The sequence below is a fragment of the Castor canadensis genome, chromosome 7 (genome assembly GCF_047511655.1).
Source record: "Castor canadensis chromosome 7, mCasCan1.hap1v2, whole genome shotgun sequence".
Taxonomy (NCBI): Eukaryota; Metazoa; Chordata; class Mammalia; order Rodentia; family Castoridae; genus Castor; species Castor canadensis.
This window is the reverse complement of record NC_133392.1, coordinates 154118738-154137727: the sequence shown is the minus strand read 5'-3', so window position 1 is coordinate 154137727 and position 18990 is coordinate 154118738. Positions and strand designations below refer to the sequence as shown.

General features: G+C 52.1%; 1 protein-coding gene across 4 annotated transcripts in view; it reads right to left on the bottom strand.

Moving 5' to 3' along the window:
• Positions 1 to 527: 527 nt before the first annotated feature.
• Positions 528 to 18990, bottom strand: part of Dhrs3 (dehydrogenase/reductase 3) — a 35428-nt gene continuing 16965 nt past the window's right edge. For all 4 annotated transcript variants that reach the window (XM_074081320.1, XM_074081322.1, XM_074081321.1 and 1 more), the window contains 5 exons: positions 6761 to 6904; positions 6036 to 6155; positions 5462 to 5700; positions 2445 to 2570; positions 528 to 1055 (listed from right to left, as the gene is read on the bottom strand). In XM_074081320.1, coding sequence (XP_073937421.1) covers positions 971 to 1055; positions 2445 to 2570; positions 5462 to 5700; positions 6036 to 6155; positions 6761 to 6904 — 714 coding nt within the window. In that variant the 3' untranslated portion in view covers positions 528 to 970. The remainder of the gene's footprint in view (positions 1056 to 2444; positions 2571 to 5461; positions 5701 to 6035; positions 6156 to 6760; positions 6905 to 18990) is intronic.

Below are 18990 nucleotides of genomic sequence, written 5' to 3'. Positions count from 1 at the left end.
GTCTCTATCGTTGACTGAGCCCGAGTCAATTCCTTCTGCCACTCTCGATCTTCCTGTCTCCTGCAGTTAAATGTGGTGCGAGTTTGTAGCACTGCACAGCACTGGCCTCACAGTGCTGAGATGTCACCAATCCTTTCCCCATCAGATTCCTGGCATCTTGTACTGGTATCTTCTGAGTTTGGGCTTCTCCCAGCATTCCTCTCTCAGCACCAAGCATGTGCTAAGTAGACAAGACTGGGTGTGCCACCCTAGCGGTGCCAAGGCAGGATGGAGGGAAGCTGCAGCTCTCTGGGGTCGAGTTCTAGGAGGTACCAGGGGATGCTACATGGTGTTGGGAGGGGCTTGGCCAAACCAGCAAGGAGTCAGGCCCCTCCCTCTGCCCCTCAGTCCTCCTCCAGGTCTCTACCTCTTTCTCCACGCATGGCAACTGGGTACCCCGAGCAGTCCAATTCCCTCTCAAAGGATGGGGTTTTGTGATTGGAACTGGCTCCCTCCCAGCTGCCCAGCAAGGATTTGAACAAAGGAACTTGCAAAAGCCATCTCTTTTTTTATTTTTCATTCCTGCCGTTCAACCAGTTTGAGCAAGCTGAGAGTGAGTGGCTTGTGGAGGACAAGGCAGAGCTGCTGGGGGCAGACCCTCCCGGAAATAGTCTATGCACACTGCTGAGGCTGGTTAGACTTGAGAAGCGATTTAACAATAAACTCTACAGAACTAGAAATGTACAAAAGTGTCAAGGTGGCTCCTGGCTGGTTTCTTGCCTCCCCGTGGGGGTCAGTTACACCCATCAGTCCTGTGCAGAGGTCCTGGAGCTGACCTGGAGAGCTGCCAGAGTCTCTCTTGGAAACAGGTGCGGTCCTGGTCACCCAGCAGCCATGTGGCAGCAGACAGGTGCAAGGGCGTGTGCCCAGGTGCCACAGCCCCCTGGGGTTCCATGGCTCCTTGTGCTCCTTGTGTTTTTGCCTCCAGCCTCTATGTCCGCCCCTTGAAAGTGTTCATGCAGGTATAGGTTCCTGAGAATCTGTGGATCTCCTCCAGTGCGGCCTGTGGGAGGATGCTGGGGGCAGGGAAGGGGTAGAGAAAGAAGATGGTCAGCGGGGCAGGGGGCAATGGTGAGATCATTGGTGGACACGCGAAACAGGACGGTAGAATGTGCCTCCCCCAGCCCGTGCCAAGGCACATGCCAGCCAGGGAAGAAGCTGGCTTTCCTGGGATGATGTGTGGTAACAGAGGGGCTGGCCTGACTCCTGGGTGTGTCGCTTCCTGTCAAGGCTTCCCGGGTCAGAGGGGTCAGCCAGAGTCGGGGCTTCCAGGACAAAGCTGTTTGTCCCTGCTGTGCTGAGGCCCATGGACACTGTGCAGAGGTGGTCACAGCACCAGCCCTTACTGGGACAGCAAGGGCTCACTGAACAAAGTCTGGAAGGTCCTAGGGCAAATCCTGGAGGAGGGGGAGGAGGACTGTCTTCTTTCTGAAGCTTAGCTCTTGAGGTTCTGTCCTGGTCAGCTATGAACTTTCTCTGTGCGCCTCACTAGATTAAACTTCCTGAGGGTTGGGGTTATGGGGATAGTAGAACAGTGGTTCTCAAAGTGTGGTCTGGGTACCCCTGGGGGTACCCAAGATTTCTTCAGGAGTCTATGAGTTCAAATGATTTTTATAATAATACTAAAATGTCATTTGTCCTTATTACTCTCATTCTCTCACGACTGTACGGTGCAGTTTTCCAAAGGCTACGTGATATGGAATATCACAGTGGCTTAAAATGATAAGCAGATAGGACAATCTGGGTGGCTGTAATTAAACCAGGAAACAAAAAGATTCACAAAAAATGTGAAACAATGCCACTCCTGGCTACAGTTATTTTGTTTTAGAAAATATAACTACTTGTCACCAAAATATATTTATGAGCCAGGAGTGATGGTACACGCCTATAATCCCAGCCCTTGGGAGTCTAAAGCAGGAGGATCATGAGTTCAAGGTCACCCAGTCTGGCCAGAAGACACGCTCTCTCGTAGCAAGACCATGTCTCAACAAAACAAAGAGAAAACAAAAGAAGCCCTCCAAACAAAAAACAATAACATATTTATAATAATGTAATCCGTTTGTTATTGCTATTTATAAATGAATAAATATTATAAATAGGAACAGATGTGTAAATCTAACATTTTTCTCGGCTGGAATTTCTAACGCAGTAAATACTGATAAACGCAACTCACATGAACAAGAGCTCTTTGGTTCCTCAGTAATTTTGGAGGCTCCCAGGGCTCTGATATCAACAAGTCTGAGAACCACTGTCCTAAGGTTGGGACAGTCACTCCATGGCTGAGTGTCACTGCTCCTCTCTGTCTCACCCACGGCAGACATGACCAGGGATCACATACTCACTTTCTCCACCAGGGCCCACAGGGGGAGGGAAAACACTTGCCACGAACCCGACCCCACTCGCACCTTTTCAAGATAATGAGGATATTCATTGTCCACGGAAGGAGGAGAAGGGCCCGATTAAGCTGCACGGCCTCCACTGTTCTCCGGGCCACGGTCTCCGGCTTCAGCGGCGGGAAGAGGTTGGGAAACCTGAAGGCAGCAGAGACACATTGGGTTTCTCCAAGCTGGGAGCCTTGGTATGGCCTCCGTGTCTGCAGCCTCCCTCTGGCCTCTCCTTTATGAGGAACTGGAGGCCGTGGGATTCTCCTCCAGCCCAGACTTGTTGGAGTTCCACGTTCCTTTGCTCCTCTGGCCCATGGTTCCAAGTGTGTGGGGCTCCCAGTTTGCAGAGAATCGAGGACTTCTAGCCCACCCTCCTAGGACCCACTCTCTAAAACCCTCCAGGGGCTTTTGGTGCACCTAGCCACCCCTTCCCTTCATTCTGCTCCAGCAGTGCCAGCCAGCCTTTCTGTCCTTGTCACCTTATGTGCTTTCCTGCCGTGGCCTCTTACCAGCTGTGCCAACACTGGCTGGTAAGAACCTCTCAGCTTGTCCACCCACCTCGTGGCCTCTGGCCTCGCTCCCCTGCTAATGGCCTTGAATGCTTTCACCATGTCTAGAATGGTCTTGATGTTTCCTTGCTAACGGCCCCTCTCCCCAATCAGACTATGAGGTCTACGAGGGCAGAGCCCTGGTCAGTCTTGCTCCTTGTTGCACCCTCAGCAACTGGTGGTATTGGGCACACAATTGAGTAGATGCTCAACAAACGCTTGTTGAGTGGGTGAACCCCAAACATGTCATTGTCCCCGTGTGCCCTGCTGAAGATGTCCTCTGGTTGGCTTGCTGGTTCACTAACTCATTCATTCCTGGGTCCACTGACTGACTCCTTCAAACACCTACCACGTGCTTTCCATGGGACTTCCAAATGAATGAATGAACGAGTAAGCAAACATCAGGGCCTTCCCATGCCTACTCAGAGGCCTCTAATCCCAGACCCTGGCAGTGATGATGTTCTCGGGGAGCCAGGCCTGTGCAGGAATATTCTCTCCAATTCACAGGGAAGGAAACTGAGGCTCTAGTGAGCTCATCCAACCATGAAGTACTGTGAATCTCACCTCATTAATGAGGAAACTGAGGCACAGAGAAGTCAGGTAACTTGCCCAGCATCACACAGAGCTAGAATTTGACCCCAGGCTATTTGGGTCCACACTCTGTACTACCAAGGAAAATGACTTGAAGAAACCTTGAATTTTCTTTTTTTTTTTTTTCTTTTTTTGAGACAGGTCTGGCTAGATAGCAGAGGCTGGTCTTGAACTCCAGATCTTCCTGCCTCACCCTCCTATGTGTTGGAATAACAGGTGTGCACCACTATGCCTGGCCTTGAATTTCCTTCTTGAAATGGTGGAAGGACGCTAGGAGGTGAAATAGACACACAAATGTCACGGCCCCTTCTGTGCTCAGGACACCCAACGGAAAGTGTAGAAAGTCACTAATCCACTTGTCTGCACAGATGGTCTGCTAGGAAAACTAGTAACGTGTGCAGTTATGAAGCTGCTTATTCTTTCTTAGTGCAAACAAGGACAGCAACTCTTTTTTTTTTTTTTTTTTTTGGTGGTACTGGGGTTTGAACTCAGAGGTTCATGCTTGCTAGGCAGGTGCTCTACCACTTGAACCACTCCGCCAGCCCCAGACAGCAACTGTTGTTTGAGCTGCCAGTATGTCCTGGGCTTTGCACTAGGTGGAACATATGTATGATTTCTATCTGCCAGTAGTCCTGGGAGCTCAATGTTCCTTCCACCATTGCACGGATGAGCAAAATAAAGTTCTAAGAGGCAACAAAAACAGTCCAAAGTTTTACAACTATTGCACCTCATGAGTGATTCAAAACCAGGTATTTCTGATTCCTGACTCCCAGAACCACACTGCGCCTATTGATAATGGGTAAGATGTGCCAAGTGACTACCACAGGGCACCAGTGCTGAGCTGCTCATGGTGACCTTCCCATGCCATGTGCAGGTCCTTCACTTATTGACGTATTCATTTTTTGTGGTGGTGGGGATGGAACCCAGCGCCTTGCACGTATAATTCAGAAGACAAGTCATGTGCTGATGGCAAAAATAAACAAACAAACAGCAAAACAGGGGGAAGACAGTTTTTGGACAATCCCCGGTTTTCATTTATCTGTAATCTTATGCCACTATACAACCGCATGACACTATAATTGGGTACTTCTTATGTCGTAGTACGGTGTTCCACACCACAGCCATTTTACCCCATGACATTGGTCATCACCCACATTTTACAAATCTGCAGTGGAGGCCACAGTAATAGCAAATCAAGCCCGATGTCACCCACTCAGCACAACACAACTGCAGGGGAGCGCCACCTAGGTGCCTGGCTCCCAAGCATGAGCTGCAAGCCAGAGGTCCCCACTCCCCTGCTGGAGCTGGTCTGGGGTTGGGCCTCTGTGTTTCTGCCTTACATTGAGCAATAACCGGCACACAATTAAAAGCATAAATCTTCAGCATGCAGCTCGATTAACCCAGATCAAGAGGACAGAAGTTCCCTCAGGCTCCCTCCCAAGCTCTATTCCCACCCACCACCCATCCCATGGGTAGGCATTAGTACTCTCTAGCACTATAACCCTGTTTTGCCTGGTCTAGAATTTCACACAAATGGAATCATCCAGAATGGGCTCTTTTGGTAGCACTGGGGTTTGAACTCACGCTTGCCACCACTTGAGTCACTCTGCCAGCCCCAGAATGGGTGCTGTTGGCTTCTTTCACTCACCATCGAGCTTGTAAGATTCACTATGCAGCTCCTATATTGCTACTGTTTCCTTTTTGTGGTTGGGTGGTATTCCCTGCACACACTCAGCACTGGTGAGGCAGGACCCTAACCCGCTGCCGTATCCACTGCCTTGCAGATGGACAATCAGATGGTACAGAGCACAAGGCCAAGGGCTTCCGAGGCACTTCTGCTCTCTGTGCAGGCCACTGGCTAGACTGGCTCAGGGGAGGTGACTGGTCCCACCCACTGACCTGACCCTCATGCCTTGGAACATCTCCGTGCTGGTGTGGAAAGGCAGCACTGTGGTGGCACTGACGCCCGGACAGTCCAGCAGCCCCAGGGTCAGACTCTCCATGAAGGCAAAGGCTGAGGCTTTGGATGTGCAGTAGTCAATGGCGCCAGGGATGGCCGACAGTGCCAGCACGGAGTTGAGGCACACGATATGGCCGTTCTGCAGCTCCAGCATACGCGGCAAGAAGGCCTTGGTTGTCTGAGGGAGGACAGGGGTCAGCGTGGAGAAGCTGCAGATCACATCAACCTCTCTACCCGTCTTGGGGACAGCAGCCCACCCTGGACACACATGCCTCCCATGCAGGACTGAGCCTTCCTGCGAGGGAGGGCCTGAGAGCTCCCTGCAGGACACTGAGCTCCCCCGCCAGAGAGTCCCATGACTCCTGGGGCTGGTCATTCCTCTTGTCTGGCCACTTTGTCCTTGGACATCCCTCATGGCCTGATCTCCAGTCCCAGTGAGCTTCTCTCTCTATCCCACCCTGTCCAGGCTCCCTGTCACGCTCAGGGCTAGCTCAGGGCCAGCAAAGCCCTTACCCAAAACTGTCCCAGGGTGTTGATGTGCTGGGATTTGAGGAGAGCGTCATCGTCACTGTCCATCAAACTCTTTCCATGGACCACAGCAGCATTGTTCACCAAGATGGTGATGTCGCCCACCTGCGGACAAGAGGGGGCCACAGGAGCATGAGGGCAGCCAGCCCCTGTGGCTTGCACCTGTCGGGGCACAGACCAGGCCCCACCTCCATCAGCCACATGACCTTGGGCAGCTGCATCACCTCTCTGAACACCAGTCTTGTTTATAAATGGCACAAGCATCAGTACCAGCTGTGTCTGAGGATGACAGTAATTAACAGCACATATGAACTTGGAACACAGCATATATAATAGATAATAAATGAGGCTCGGGTTACATAAAATAGTTAACGTTACCATGTGCCAGATACTCAACAGAATGTTTTTTCCTCCCTGGGAGGCCACTGATACACTTAGCCCAAAGAGTCAGCTGGGATCATGAGAAGGATTTTCCCAGAGGGCAAATTTCCAAGGGGACAACAGAAGTGAGGGGCCACTCCTGCTGTGCCATCAACGCTCAATCCCTGCCCAGGTAACTTGGACCTGTTTCCCTGAAGGTCCCCGAAGGTTCCCCAGAAAAAGCCCATCCACCATAAGCAAAGCTCCCTCCACAGCCACACAAGGATGTCCTCTTTGTCAGGTGTCTCCTGTGTCCACTGCACTGAGCACAGAGCCTCCCAGGTACTAACCTTCTCCCGGACAGCTTTGGCAGTCTGGTACACCTCCTCCCGGTTGCCCACGTCACAGATGAAGTAGTGGCACTCGGTGCCCATCTGCCGAATCTCCTCTGTCGTCTCCTTAAGGCACTTTTCAGTCCGGCCCCAGAGAACAATCTGGAAGGAGTGAATAACAGCACGGGACAGGCAGTTATGAAGCAAGCCAGAGTGATAAAATGATTACCATTAAAAATTCAGTAATTTAATGGTCTTTAAATTATTGGTCTCCTGAGCTGGGTGCCAGTGGTTCACATTTGTAATCCTAGCTACTTGGGAGGTTGAGATCAGGAAGGTTGAGGTTCGAGGCCAGCTGGAGCAAATAATTCATGAGGCCCTATCTCAAAATTACCAGAGCAAAATGGACTGCAGGTGTGGCTCAAGTGGTAGAGCACCAGCTTTGCAAGCACGAAGCCCTGAGTTCAAACCTCTGTCCCAGCAAAAAAAGAAGAAAAAAAAAACACTGATTTCCCTGATTCTACCCAAAAGTAAAGCATAAAAACAAATTAACAATATAAATTTTAAAAGGGATATCCATTTTTTCTTTGCTTTTGCAGTTCTGGGGATTGAACCCAGGTCCTCCCCCTCGCTAGGCTACTCTACCACTTGAGATGTGCCCCCAGTCCTTTTGTTTGTATTTTAATTTTGAGACAGGGCTGGTCTTAAACCCTAGCTCCTTGTGCCTCTGCCTCCCAGGTAGCTAGGGGTACAGGTTTGAGCCTGTGTGAATGATCAACCAACTGGTGTCATAATTTCCTCCCAGCAGGAGGATTCTGTCAGCCCAGTTCGTTTTCCTACATGCTCAGAAGCAATAGCATAGCTGGAACTGTATAGCATCCCAGAGTATTCTGTTAGGAGTCAGCTGACCTCACCGATTATGTCTGAAGCAGGGATGAGGCTGCTCAGAGCTTTGGCCTTGCTGCAGTCATACTGGGAAAGAGGATGGAAGGAGGACAGGAGAGGGCAGCAAGGCTCCTGAGAAAGAATCCCTCCCCCACCCAGCACGTAATAAATGTGGGTTCATTGTGCCAGGAGGTGACCTTGGCAGGTCCATAAATGGGTATAAATGGGTGGTGCAAATTTATGGATGGGCGGTCCACGGAAGGCTGGGAAGAGAAGCCTGGTGAGTCCTCAGTCTTGGCCTAAAGGAGGGCGACACACACCCTTGCACACAAAAGAGCAGGGTCAGATGCCTGGGGATGCGGGGTGGGGCATAATCACCCTAAGAATCAGCTCTATCAGCACAGAGGGAGAAGGGCTGATGCTGGGTGACACCCTAGGGACCTAATCCCGGAAAGCAAGCACCTAAAGGCTTCTGGGGATTTGTCCAAAATGTTCTGTTTTTCTTTTCTCTTTAAAATTATCCATGAAATACCCCTAGAAAGCCCCCAATACGGAGACCCCAACACATGAAGCCAGTAAGAGGAGCAGATGACACATCCACCTCAGTAAGGCTTTCTCACTGTCACCTCGGATAAGATCAACGGCTGCTTTGGGAAGCGAGCATCCTAAACTGGCCTTCCACATGGGGGCTCCAGTCACATCACACAGAATCCAGTTGCTTTCTAGATTTGCTTTGTCACATGGTGTAGTGAAAAGCCATACAGGTGACGAGTGCTAATGGTCCCTCCCAGCACATTTCAGATTTCAACTGCTTATGTTGAAATCTGAGAACTTTCATTCAAACAATATGGGTTTAGCTGACATACACACACACACACACACACACACACACACACACAGGATTCTGGTGATCGCCTATTTGAGTTTTTAGTTTCTTAAACTTAAAAGAAATTCACAGGGAAGTCCCATTTGAAAACCCCACTTGGTCCAACCACCTCATTTGTTTGAATTTTCGTCTGGAAACTTGAGAAGGTCATGGTTGTGTCCATGACCACGGAAGTCCAGCAAATGCACTGGGACTGAAATTGGACAGGCTCCGGGGGATACTGCCTTGTTTCTTGAACTAAAAAAAGACTTAGAATGAATTCCTCCAAGACAGGCTGAGAAGTTCAGTTAATGGAGGAGAAGAGAGAGAAACATTTGTCCAGAAATGCAATTTGGCCATCCTTCACCCTCCCACATTCTGCCCTCACCCTGCAGCCACTGCTATCTGGACTTCCTTCCATCCTCCTAACCACTTCACCCACTTACCACCTACCACCTACCTACCCATCCATCCACTCACCACCTACCTACCCATGCAGCCACCTACACACCTGTCCACTCACACACCCATCCATCCATCCATCTACCCACTTATTCACTCACCCACCCACCCACTCATCCTCTGACCCACCATTCCTTCCTCTTATGCACACCATTCCATCCGTTCATCTATTGACCCAATCCACTCATCTGTCCGCCCACTCATTTGTTCATCCACCTTACCCATCCATCCATCCGTCTACCCTTTTCTGAGTATGTAAGTCTGAGATGAAGGTAATCCTTGGCTTCCTTTCTCCTCCAGTTCATGGGTAACTGGCTCAAGGAGCTTGCACAGTTCCCTAGTTCTGCTGAGGCACAGAGGTACCTCTAGGGACCCTAGGGATTTCTGGGTAAGTCAACAGATGAAAAGCTTAAAACTGGGTAGCTTGGTGGAAGGTAAAGGGGTCTGGCTGTCTTGGGGAACAAGTGACCTCAGAAAGATCTGGAGCAGCAGTCCAGATGGGTGGCTTTCACTCTGAAACCTGTGGTCTTCTCAGCACAATCAGGTGTGCATGGGGTCCCATCTGGTGCTGCATGGCACCAGGTGAGTGAATTCGTGTTGGTTCTTGAGTAAGGTGAGGCGGGAAGAGAGAGGTCCAGCACTCCCCAGGTCTGACCAGGAAATGTACAGTCGGGAAACTAGGGAGACCAGCACTGTTTGTTGACTGTGCTGGAGAACCACCCGGAAAGGGAAATGGGGTTGGAGGGGGTGGCTAAGGTGGGTGCCACTGGCTTCCTGCGTGTAGGCCAGGCCAACAGTCAGGTCACTGAGGCTCGATTTGTTTCCTTCTGAGGGTCTGTAGAGGTCACCCTGGTAGGTTGGCTCCACCTCTCTCTGGCACCACAGTAGTCTGTCTTTCTGTTCTCCTCACCCTCTCCTCCACTGAGCTGGGAGTCCCCAGAGGACTACATTCTACAGTGTTCATTTTAGTATTCTAGGGCCCAGTGTGGTATATGCTGTGTGTTGGATGAATAAAAGAGCCAAAGGAGGAAGAGGGTGGAAGGGGTTAAACCATCTCTCTAGGCTGAGAGACTACTTATGTTCCTTGCCGGAGTCATTCAGGGTTCCAGGACCAGGAGTCAGGGAGGCCTAGAGTTTCCCTAGAACATCCAAACCCCTTTGGCTGGGCTGAGAGGAAGCCAGAGCACAGCCTGGAGTTCTGGAAGGGGGCAAGGCCTTAGTGTCAGGCAAAAGAGAGTCTCAGGCTGATGTGTGCAGGCTTTGCTGGCTCTAGGTGTCTCTGCAAGACTCTGTGTGTCTGTTTGTAGTATGTGTTTGTGTGTCTGTGTCTGCGAGCATGTGCACCCTTGTGTGTTTCCTCAGATCCTCTGGTGGATGTGCAGAGGTCCTGGGAGCTGGGCTGGACACTGTCCGTCTATCCATCCGTCTTAGAAGCTGGCTGGGTCTCCATGGTGACGGGTGGCCAGGGCTGGGTGATGTGGGCGAGGACTGAATGGAGGACACAGGACACTGCTGGGAGAGCCTGTCAGGCTTCTGGCTCCCCCTGCAGCCCTGCTGGACCCCTCTGGGAAATCCGAGTCACTGGCCAGGAAGCTGCAGGTACAATTTAGCAGGCCTGCCCAGGTAGCTAGGCCAGAGTCCCCTGCGGGTGCCCCTGACAGCTGACAGGACAAGTAACCCACCCAAGGCCAGAAGGGCGAGGCTGGGCAGATGGAAGCAGGTCTGAGGAGTGAGGGCCAGAGCGGGGGAGGTGGCAGTTTTATGAGTCCAGGAAACCAGTTGGGCCCCCTCTTAATTCATTCCCGGGACAGGGAGCAGCTGGGAGGGTCAGAGCCCTGGGATTGACTCTTAAGCTGGGTTTATAGTCAGTGCCCTGGTGGCTGAATACCTCCTGGCCTGCCTTCCCCTCTGGGGCAAGGGTCAACTTCTGCCCAGTCCCCTCCTATGAGAGGCAGACAGGAGGAGGGAGGGGAGGGAGGCCTTGGTCTCTGGGGTGCAGCCTACACTGGGCCATGGTGCCCTGCCAGTCAGGCCTGTGTTGAAGGCATGGCCTGCCCTTCGCCCCCTGGCTGCCCTTCGTCAGCCACAAGCTCTTTATGGCCTTCCAGTCAGAGGCTGTCATTATCCATTTCCCATAGAAAGGGATCTGTGACTCAAGGTGGTTCAGTAGAGCACTCAAAGCCACACTCAGTGGATGTCGCCCTGAGTTTCCTGGCACAGCGGTATGCTCTGAGCTTTGAGAACTCCCTCCCAAGGCCACATGCCCACCACCTAGAGTCCACTTGCACTTAAGATGGTTCTTCCTGCCAGGACCTCAGGGAGAGCCCACGATGGGCTGTGCACTTGACTGGTACTGGGATTTGACAGAGAACAAAATGGACTTGGCTCCTGCCTCAGGAGCCCAGGTTCCAGTGGGGAAGCCCGAAGAGGAACAAGGAAGCCAGTGGTCACAGCGAGGGTAGTAGGGTAAGGAAAAGACAAGGGGTCATCTTTTAAAATGGGGATTCAGGAGCTCCCCACATGATGCTCATCTCAAAGAGAAGGGGACTGTAGCTCAGAGAGGTTAAGCTCCTTGTCTAAGGTCACACAGCCTGCGAGTGATGACAGAGCTGGCATTTGAGCCGTGAGTTTGTCTGGCTCTACACACAATCTCCATTCTCTCTCCTGGCAAGAGAAAACTCTCCTCTCCTCCCAGGGTCCCGTGGGGACTCAGTACATGAGGCTGGCACTCACTAAGTGTTCAGTACATGCTCTCTGTTGGGATTTCCCTGGGGTGGAAGGGCTGAGAAATCACAGCTCTACCCTCTGTACGTCCCTTGGCAGCCAGTAAAAAGATGAGCGTGTCGAGGCATGGCAAAGAACTCAGACAAAGGAGGCGAAGAGTTATCCGTCCAGGAAAAATGCAACTCTAAAACCTCAGCAGGTTCGTGAAGTAAGTGGGCAAAAAAAGAGGGGTCTCTGGGAAGGATGGTGCCTGGCTGCCCCTGGCTTCTTTACGTTTGTCTGCAGAAGGGAAAACCGTCTCCAAAGAACAAGGTTATTTATGATCTTAAAAACAGAAGTCACAGCGAGGCTCCAGTGGCTCACGCCTATAATCCTAGCTGCTCAGAAGGCAGAGATCAGGAAGATCCCAGTTTGAAGGCAGCCCAGGCAAACAGTTTGCGAGATCTTATCTCGAAAAACACCCTTCGCAAAAAAAGGACTGGTGGAGTGGTTCAAGGTGTAGGCCCTGAGTTGAAACTCCAGCATGGCAAAAAATACCCCCAAAAAGACAGAAGTCATAATAAAACTCCCCCAAAGTAGATTATTTACACACAGGTAACTCAGCACCTCGGGCCAACACTACTGTCCCTTAGTCCCCTGGAGGTGCCCTTTCAGGGCTCCCATCCATTGTGAAGTGACTATTTATATCTCTTTCCCCATTGTTTTTCTGTTTGAGATACCAAGGCTACTTGCAGACTCTAGTCACCTGGCAGAACCCAACCTGAATGTCCTCTGGTTGCTCCTCCACCCTCCCCAGGACACTACACAACTGCGACCATCTACTGAGGCCCTGCCGCGGGTCCAGAACTGTGCTGAGACCTAGATGGGCTTTTTCCTTTCATGCTCACAACCCCCTGGGTGGGTGTACTCACTGTCCCTGCTGCCCAGGGTCACACAGCTCCTAGCCACAGAACAGTGTGACTTGGCACTGCTGCCCCTCACTGCTAACATGAGCCCTTGGCTGTGCCCCCACTGGTACACAGGTTAGTGTGCTAGCCCATTTGGGAACACTCGTCTTAATGTGAGCTTGCAAGGTCTTTTGGGAAATCTTACTCATCTCATACCCCAGTAGTATAGACCAGGCACAGAGGGAAGCTCAACAAACGTCCCCATCTCAGGGCACTGGCCCCAGAGAGCACTAGGAAAATCTGCTGACCAGGGGACACTGGTGTCCTTTTTCCACCCAGCCCTCCCCACCCCCTGCCCCCCCACCAGGGTGGCTCACGCCAACACCTGGAGCACTGTCCACCCAGTGACATGAGCTCGGTAGTCTCGGGTGGCTTCTATAAGGACATCTGTTTACAACTGGCAGCCTCAAAAAGATCCAAGTTCCTGGGCAGGTCTTTGGCAGGCCAGCTGATGTCATGGGTCCTGTGTTTTGGAGCTGTTGGCTATGCAGAAGAAAGGAAAATACTTACCAGGGATCCCAAAATGTGACAGGCTGTGTGGGGATGGTGGTGGTGGTGGTCGTGGTGGTGGGCAGTTGCAGTTTGGAGGGTGTGCAGCCACCTTCACGCTCAGCACCACCAGGAGGGCATTCATAAACAGCCGTCCTTGTGGCCAGGGGAAAAGGGCAAGCAGATGAAATTTAGACTGTGAGATAGCTATAGCCAGAGCAGGTGCTGGATAGATTGCAAGGAGTGTGTGCATGAGGGATGGCCTGTGAGAGAGGTGAAAACTGTAAACTTAAGAGCTATAGAGAGCTGGGGGGCATAGCTCCAGTGGCAGAGTGTTGGCCTAGCATGCCCAAGGCCTTGGGCTCCATCCTCCAGTAACACACACACTCAGAGCTACAGACGCACGTGGAGCCTAGGTTAAATCTGAATCTCTTTCACATCCCTGACTATTTATAAGGAAAGACCCTATCTCTTCAGTACAGTGGCTTGGAAACTGGGGTCTGGAGGCAGCTTGCCTTGGTCCAGTCCTTTGATTTATCACTTACGAGTTATAGTAATTTAGGAAACCTACTTGACTTCTGTGAGTTAAGGTTTGAGTGTCCACTGGAAGGGGGTTGGGAAGATTAGAAAGGGCACGCCTGTAATCCCAGCTACTCAGGAGGCAGAGGTAGGATGATCTCTGCATGAGGCTGGCCCAGGCAAAAGCACTATACCCTATCTGTAAAACTAAGACCAAAGAGGGCTGGAGGTGTGGCTCAAGTGGTAGAGCACATGCCTAGCAAGCAGGAGGCTCTGAGTTCAATCCTCAGGATTGCCAAGAAAGGGGGAGGGGGCAAAGAAGGCCAGCTATTGTTGTTATTATTATTATTATAACAAATTTCTCCTCCTGATAGATGATTCCACTGCCCTACAAAACTCCAGTCCTTGGGGTGATGGTCACCCTGACCCCAGCTGGGGCTCTCTGTTTCACCTCCTCTAGACATAGTCTTGCCTGGGGCCAGACCCATGGAACCTTAATGATCACTCTGTAACCATCCTTTCCCCTGACAGAGAAGGCTTCCTTTATCCTCAGCCCCGGGCCCAGTCAGGCAGAGACCAGCCATCAAATCTGCCCACCTGCAGAGCTGCAGGGCAGCTGCAGGTGACCGGGCCAGGTGGGAGTTCTCAGGAAGAACAGGTTTTCAAGCTGGGCTCTGGGGGAAGCTGGGGCTCTAGTGAGAGATATAGGGGGCATGGTGGACATCGTCCAGGCCCCCTCCTCTCCTGCCCTGGGCATCTGGAGCACTGGCACTTTAATTTGGCTTCTATAAGCTTCATTTCTACAAAGACTGGGGCTAAAAAGTAATAATAAAGTCTGAATCTACAGCTCCCGATCTAAGCCCCATGTTCTCCAGCACAGTACTGTTACAAGCCCCTTTTCCTAGGGATGAACTCCAGTTGGGTCCAATGCTCACCCACTGCCAGCACTGGCCTGTTATCTTGGCCACAGCCAGCAGGCACACCCATCCTTCTGATTCTCAAAGAAAACCCTTCATAGTGGATTGACGGTAATGGTTTCTTTTTATGGTACCGGGATTTGAACTCAGGGCTTTGTGCTTGCTAGGCAGGTACTCTACTACTTGAACCACACTCCAGTCCCTTCCTGGACTTTCTAATTCCTCCCCCAGGAGGCTGTTCCCAAAGTCCACAGCTCCAGCCTGTGCCCTGTCCAGGACAGGGACAGGGAAGAGAGGTCGCTACATTCAGCAAGGCTGAGTGCTGGACAGGCAGGGCACAGAGCCCCAGGTGGGGTCTTCCCTGCAGCTGTCACCTGGTGACTCTGGTTTTGCAGAAGGGGAATCTATTTCTGTTGCTGTTAATCACAAGAGTAATGGCTAGCCTGTATTCATCACAGCCTCGAGTTCATTACAGGTGTCCCACTGCCAACCCCAGGAGGTCAGAGGTGACAAAGACTCCTGGGCCTCTCTGTTCAGGACTGGAGCTAGATCCTTTGGTCTCTTTCTTGGCCCTGTGTGGCTCAGGGGCAGGGCTGTCCCAAGACGTCCTGATGGCCAGGCTCCCACTGACTCTGGTCTGTCTGCTGAGAATATTTTGGCTTCAGCTGGCTTGGCTGTGGGACAGGATTGTTGTGAATTTTCTCCAATGAGATGGGGGCCACATGGCCCTCCTATGAGTGCCTGACAGGGACTGGGCAGAGACTTCTTCCAGGTGGCATCCAGCCTGGCACCTGGTCCTCTCACAGCTCTAGGAGAGGTTCCACTCCCATTTCTACACGAGGAAACTGAGGCACAGAGCACTATGGGATTTACTCCAAGTTCTCATGTCGCCTGATTCCCGAGCCTGTGCCCTTGGCCACTGACTTCACCTACAGGAGCAGAGGGACCCTGTGAAACAACCCATGTACCTGTTCACTGCACAGGTATCACTGAGCACTGTGCCCTAGTGTCACTGAGTGAAGGGAAGGGCAGGGGGAAGATGCTAGGCAGTCATTGGGTGGGCGAAAGGGACCATCATCGCCCCACTGCTGGGGTTCTATGGGGCTAAGGTGGCATTCCGGTGATATGGGCGCTCTCCCGTATGCATGGGTCAGCACGGTGCAGGGCTGGTGGCTGGTGGCAGGGAGGGGGAAGGGCATGCATCGGGGCATTTGTGATTTCCACGTGGACACAGAGGGATGCCATGGTCATTGTTCCTTGGCTCTCGTGCTGTGCTGGGCTCTGCCTTCAGTACTCACAACTGTCCAGGGCCTGGTACAGTGGGTGATTTGTCACCCCAAGATGTTATGTCCAAAACTGAACCTCCAGAACCTGTGACATTGACCTTATCTGGAAAAACAGGTCTGTGCCCATATAACTAAGTAAAGGCCCTTGAAGTGAGCTCACGCTGGATTAGGGTGGACCCTAAATCCAACAACTAGAGACATTACAAGGGCTGGGAGAGAGTCACAGGGAAGAGAGAAGGCGGACGGAGGCAGCATGGAGGGGTGCTGCCAAAAGCTACCAGAAGCCAGAGGCAGGGACACATTTCCCTGTAGCCTTTGGAGGAAGAATCGCCCTGCTGACGTCTCAATGTTGGGCTTTCAGAACTGCGTGAGAATGAAGTTCTGCTGTTTTATTTGTTTTTTCGAGACAGGGCCTTACTGCGTAGCCCAGGCTGGCCTCAAACTTGAGCTCCTCCTGCCTCTGCCTCCTGAGTGCTGGGATCGTATGTACCTCTGCACCTGGTTAAGTTCTATTATTTCCAGTCACCCAGTTTATGGTCATTTCTGGTGGCAGTCACAGGAAATGAATACAGTAGGTGCTGTCACCCTCTTTCAGTGGAAGAAGCCCAGGGGCCCTGCATGAGGCCTGGAGGTCTCGTGCAGCTAGCCAGCAGTGCTGTCAGCCAGTGGGCAGCTCTACCAGCTGCCAGGTCTTCTCCACCATACTGCTCCCTCTTTTCTGCCTCAGAAGCCTCTTCGTTGCCCCACACTGATTATTTTTTCTCACTCTACACCCAATCCATCAGCCACCTTGTTGTCCAACCACCTCTGAAATCCAGAAGCTGACCCCTCTCCCCTCCTCCACAGCACCTCTACCACCCAGCAGGAGCACAGCCACAGCCAACACGCCTTGTTCCCACCCCAACTGAGACTCAACCCAGTGGCCATAGAGATCCTTCTAGAATGTAAGTCAGGTCTTGTCACTCTGCTTGAAGCTCCCAGTGGCTCTGCAACTCACTCAGTGAACTCTAGCATTCACGGTGATTGTAGGCCCCGCCCTACCTGATCTGTCCCTCTCCTGCCCTCCATCTCCTTCCCTCCCAGAGTTCGCACACTCGGCCTGCCTCTACCTCAGGCTTCAGTATCAGCCGTTCTGCGCCCTCTCCTTGCAGGGGGCCCTCTCTCCTCACAGAGCTGCTCAGGTAAAATGCCTTCACCGACACCTGCTCCAACCCTGTCCCTGCCTCAGTTTCCCATCCCTTCTCTCACAGTTGCTAAGATGACTGAGAGATGGACACTGTGTCCATCTCTCCCTTCAAACCCTAAAGCTACCACCTGCCAAGAACCAACTGTGATACCAGCGTGCAGGTGGCTCACACCTGTAATCCTAGCTACTCAGCAGGCAGCGATCAGGAGGATCATGGTTCAAAGTCAGCCAGAGCAAAGAGTTTGCGAGACCCTACCTCAAAAAAACCCAATATACAAAAACAGGGCTGGTGGAGTGGCTCAAGTGGTAGAGTGCCTGCCCAGCAAGCGTGAGGCCGACACAGTACCACCAAAAAAAAAAAAAAATCAACCACGACTGGTGCGATTCTTGTGAATTGTGTTGGGTCTGAGTTCTCTTGGAAAACCATCCAGGGAAATTCTTGCAGGCAGCTTTTCTCTTTCTGCCAGTAGCCCATGTAGCTTGTCACAAACATCAGCAGTTAAAGAGACAAGAGGGGTCCATGGGCACCTCCCTCCCTCTGCCCTGGACAGCACCTGGCAAGATGGGAGGTGGAGACAGTCCCTGGTGGAAGCCACCAAGACTTCTATCTCAGTTCCTCCAGATAGACCTCCTGGTGGAGAAGCCAGGTGACGTTGGGGTGGGGTGCAAAGGGAGGGAGGAGCTGGTATTTACAAATCATTGTCTAGCTTGGACTTCAAAGCCAAGCTCTTATAATACCTCTGCCCTGCATCTTCATTCATTCATTCTTTCATGGATGGAGTGTTTTACTGAGTGGGAACCATTTGCCAGACACAGTTGCAGGCCCTGGGATACCACAGGGTATAATTTATCCTGTTCTATGGAATAGGATATGGAATAAATGTACAGAAGACAGGACAAGAGCCATCTGACCAAATGACTATATACTATATAGAGGTGGCCAGAGATGCATGGGAGGGATGGAGAGTGATCATGGGTGGGAGTGGTATTGGTGTGGGCGTGGGTAACATTTCAGCAGAGATTTGAGGGAAGTGAAGAAGGGAACAGTGAAAATGTTCAGGGAAAGAGGCAGAGAGAACAACCAGTGCAAAGGCCCTGGGGTGGGAATGAGCTTGGTGTGTTGGCGGACAGCAAGGAGCCCAGTGTGACAGAGCCAAGTGGGAGACACCAGGCATAGTGGGACTTTGAATTCTACTTTGACTGCGATGGAAGCCCTTTGGGAAGGTTGTAAAGAAATGACTACCTCTGACCTGGATTTCTGAACAAGTTCTCGCTGCTAGAAGGGATGTTTGGGATGGGGGTGGGAGCCAAAGGAAGTGGTGAGGCTTTGTACAGTTAAGTAGGTGATGGGGGCTGGGGTGAGGCTTTTGGGTGGAGGTGACTGGAAAGGAGGGATCCAGGCTGCCTGCAGGGTTGGCTGCAGCTGCCACAGGAAGAGGGCTAGGGGACGCTTAAAGACTGGACTGAGAAGATGCAAGAACAAATGGCAGACCCTGAGCCCCCGCACCTGCCTTTCCCCCTGGGAAGGTGGGCATTGGCAAGTCCCAGGTATCTAGGAAGAGAATCTTTACTTAAGTCCCCAGGGTCCCTTCAGATTCCAGAACTCTAAGGTGAAGCAGAGGAAGCGGGGAGAGGACGGGAGGCCATCCAGGTAGTCAGGCTGCTCCCCAGGAAGAGGGCACCAGGTCAGCTACCCACCAAGTTGGCAGTAAACAGTTTCCCGTAACAGAGCGTTAGGTACACCCCTGGCCCTCACAGCCAAGAGCTGCAGCGCCTGGCTTAGAGGGAGCCCCAGGCCAGCGGGTTCACATGACTCACAGGGTGGCTGGACCTCAGCGGGTCTGGCAGGAGGCTCCAGGAAGTCCTTCTGCAAGTGGGCCCAGCCTGCAGAGGTGGGGCAGGGGGGGGTCCCAGGAGGGGCAGGCGGGGCTGCAGTACTGGGCCAGGATCCCATTTGGCTGACAGAGA